Below are 3,516 nucleotides of genomic sequence, written 5' to 3'. Positions count from 1 at the left end.
TTTCTGAATTTCTAGCTTAAGAATCATTCTTCTCTTTCTGCTCTTCATGGCCATGTGAATCACCTCATGAGCCACAATAACCCCATCCACAATGTTCCTCCCTGGGGTAAATCCACTCTGTTCACAAGAAATCAACTTATCTAAAATCAATTTAAGCCTGTTAGCAGCAACTTTTGTTATGATTTTGTAGATGGTGTTACACATTGAGATCGGACGAAACTCCTCAAAACCCTTTGGCTTGTCTTTCTTAGGAATAAGCGCCACCAAAGTACAATTGAATTCCTTCAAAATAAATCCCCTTGACCTTGACTCTTCGACCACTTCTAGCAACTCTCCACCAAGCAAATCCCAAAAGAACTGAAAAAAGAAAGCCTGAAACCCATCTGGGCCTAGTGCTTTCTCCCCACCCAACCCAAAAATAACAGCTTTCACTTCCTTCAATGAGACTAGTCCTTGAAGCATCCTATTATCATCCCTAGAGACTAAGGGAGGAATTAACTCCAAAAATTCAGCCTACAAACAATCCTGACTAGACCCGCTCTTCCTCCATACGGTCTGGGTCCTCCGTAGATGTTCCATCCACTTGTCGCAGAGAAAGGATTCTATTGAGGCTTCTCCTTGCCTTCACCGAGCTATGGAAAAATTTTGTGTTTCTATCATCGACTTTAAGCCAATTCTCTCACGATTTTTGTTTCTAGTAAATGTCCTCCCTCTGCAAAACTTCCCCATATCTACTAAGTTGGTCTTTCTTCATGAGATAATCTACTTCATCCATCCCTTTGGCCAAGAATTTCGCATTCAAAGCCCCCAGATCCCCTTCAATCCTACTTTTTTCATCAAAGATATTACCAAACACATCCCTGTTCCAATATTTCAGTTTCTATTTCACATAACTAATCTTTTTAAAGAATTGGAAGACCAAGAAGCCTTCCACCACCGGGGCCTCCTTCCACCAAACAACCACCTGATCTCTAAAACCCAGCTCCCTTAACCACATCTTTTCCACCTTGAAGGGACACTTGAGTGGAACTCCGTCTTTTTGCACAACCAAAGAGACCGGGAAGTGGTCCGAACCTGAAGTAGCTAAAACTTCAGCCTCAAAGACTAGGGGAGCCAAGTTCCAATCCCTTGCAAGGAAAAAACTATCTAGTTTCTCAGCAATGTTGGAAAAGCCCCATCGTCTATTGGTCCAAGTGAAACTCCCTCCTTTAGCAACCACTTCAAACAGGGCATTGTAGTCCACAAATGTCTGAAAGTCAAATTGCATCCTACACATCCTTCTCACCCCTCCACGCTTTTCTAAGAATGAAAGAGTGGCATTGAAATCCCTAGCAACAATAGCTAAGGCCAACCTCACCTCCTCTAATAGCTTGGTAATATCCTTCCAAAACTGACACTTCTCCACAGCCAAAGTAGGACCATAGACATTGATTAGAAAACAAGAAAATTTCATAATCTTTGAATTCACCTTTACCATCTGCCAATGTTTAGAGCTTGAGATAGCATCCACCTGAACAACTAATGGATTCCACAAAATGCCTAACCCTCCTAAATCCCCTTCTGATTCCACAAAGAAACCAGACCACCTCTGCCTAACACCAAAAACTCTAGCTGCATCTTCTATTCCCAACTTAGTTTCCTGAATGCAAATAACTTTTGGCTTAGCCTGATCAAGTCCTCTTTTGATTAGGTGTCTCTTGTCAGGGGCATTGCAGCCCCTCACATTCCATGTTAGGAACTTCATTGCTACCCAGGAGAGAACAGGTCTCTCCCAGATCTCAACAGTCTTGTCTGACCCTTCATGTTGCCTACTTCCTCAAGCAACTTCTGCCTATTTTTCCTACCCCTCAAATTCCCTTTGGTCTTAGAGGGATTTGTTTTGGTATGTTTAATAAATCCTAACCTCTATCTCCCCTACCTCAGCAGACAACCCCAAAGAATCATCACTAAACCCATCCTCCTCCTCGGATTTCAACTCTGTTGTGATGCCATAATCCACCTTGCCCGGGGACATGTGGATGTCCTTAAAGCTATTTTCTCTTTCCTCTACAATCCTTGTTATAACGCCTAAATTCTGGTTCACTGGTGACTTGACATTCAACCCCTTCTCCATGCCCTCCAGCCCAGACTCAAAAGTAGAGAAAAACTTGTGCTGAGAGGGGATCCCCCCTCCTACTGCAAAATCATGGAGAATAAACCTGTGACCAACCTTCGTTGTCGATCCTTCATTTTGGAGGCCAACGTTCCCACAACCTTCACTATTTACTTGACGCACATGCACTCCATCTGCACAGCCTGTCAAGGTCTGAAGACGATCCACATAAGTCTCACCCAGCGAGCCATTCACGACTACAGCAATATCATCCCCAGTAGGACTAGAAGCCTTCAACAACGCCTCCTGAGAAGAGCAAGAATCCAAAATCACTTTGACCCCACCTAAAACTTCAAGTCTCTGGTGATGTTTCCCAGCTATCGAAACGACCAGATCAAAGCCCAGATTCACCTCTGTGTGACCTGATAGCTGCTTTGACACCTCCAATCCTGCTAACAATTGCTCCTCCAAAGCTATGTCTGTCCTTCCCTTGCCCTTCTGACCTACCTTGCAATCACGATCCTCATGTCTCCATTCTTTGCAGGACTTACACTTCACCATGATTTCTTCAACTTCAATCTCTTGTCTTCATAGGCCCTCTGGTGATCTAATCTCGACGACCTTTGGAAGCCTTGGGTGTGGTTTCCACATGATACAAATACGGGCATACATGCATGAATTCAACTTATCAACCACTTCATCTGACTTGATGAATTTCCCTAACTTATCACCAATACTCTTAAAAACTTCCTCCTTCCAATATTCATGCGGGAGATTATATAGTCTGATCCAAACAGGTATTTCCTCTACGATGGCTTGTCGAGGGTCAAAATTGGGGGTCCAATCCTTTATGTAAAACCCTACTCCCATCATCAAGAATGGCCTAGTGTTCATCAGCTCGATTTTCTCCTCGGTTGTCCCAGCTATAATAAGAAAAAACCCATTTGTTAGGGTTTTGATCTCAAAGTGGCTCCCCCACTCTTCGTCGACCTAGTTCCTAATCTTAGAAAAGGCCGGCCAATCCCCTCCCCACTTCATGAAGAAAGCTCTGCCTCTCAAGACTTGTATCGATTCCTTCCAAGCCTTCGAGTCAATACAAATACTGACAGTTCTCTTTTCATACGTTATTGGTATCTCACTAGTGCTCTGGTTATCTGAAGTTGCTTGAAACTTCTTCCTCAATCTATCCTCCATCTATTGCTTACTCCACTTCGGAAAGTTTAGAATTTGAGAGTGCCCCCATTTGGTTTTGTCTTTCTCAAAAGGGAATTTGGTTTCAACAGAACTAGCTCCCTCCCTCCTCCTCTATCCCACATCCTGTCAATGCCATTGATTTGTACGCGGAGGGTGCCATGGCCGCTTCTTTTCCATCCGTCTGGGGCCATTCTCCCATTCTCCCATTCTCGTGAACGAAAATCGCCGCC

General features: G+C 43.9%; 1 protein-coding gene across 1 annotated transcript; it reads right to left on the bottom strand.

Annotated features, from left to right (window-relative positions):
* Nucleotides 1-880: 880 nt before the first annotated feature.
* Nucleotides 881-1,744, bottom strand: LOC131875245 (uncharacterized). Its single transcript, XM_059219318.1, has one exon. The coding sequence runs from the start codon at nucleotides 1,742-1,744 to the stop codon at nucleotides 881-883; it is 864 nt and encodes a 287-aa protein (XP_059075301.1).
* Between the last annotated feature and the right edge of the window lie 1,772 nt (nucleotides 1,745-3,516).

The sequence above is a fragment of the Cryptomeria japonica genome, chromosome 4 (genome assembly GCF_030272615.1).
Source record: "Cryptomeria japonica chromosome 4, Sugi_1.0, whole genome shotgun sequence".
Taxonomy (NCBI): domain Eukaryota; kingdom Viridiplantae; phylum Streptophyta; class Pinopsida; order Cupressales; family Cupressaceae; genus Cryptomeria; species Cryptomeria japonica.
Note: the sequence above shows the minus strand (reverse complement) of the source record. Positions and strands in the feature narration are given on the sequence as shown.

Excerpts from the sequence above, each read along its gene's own strand:
- LOC131875245 (XM_059219318.1), bottom strand. The coding sequence starts at position 1,744 with ATGAAGTTCCTAACATGGAATGTGAGGGGCTGCAATGCCCCTGACAAG.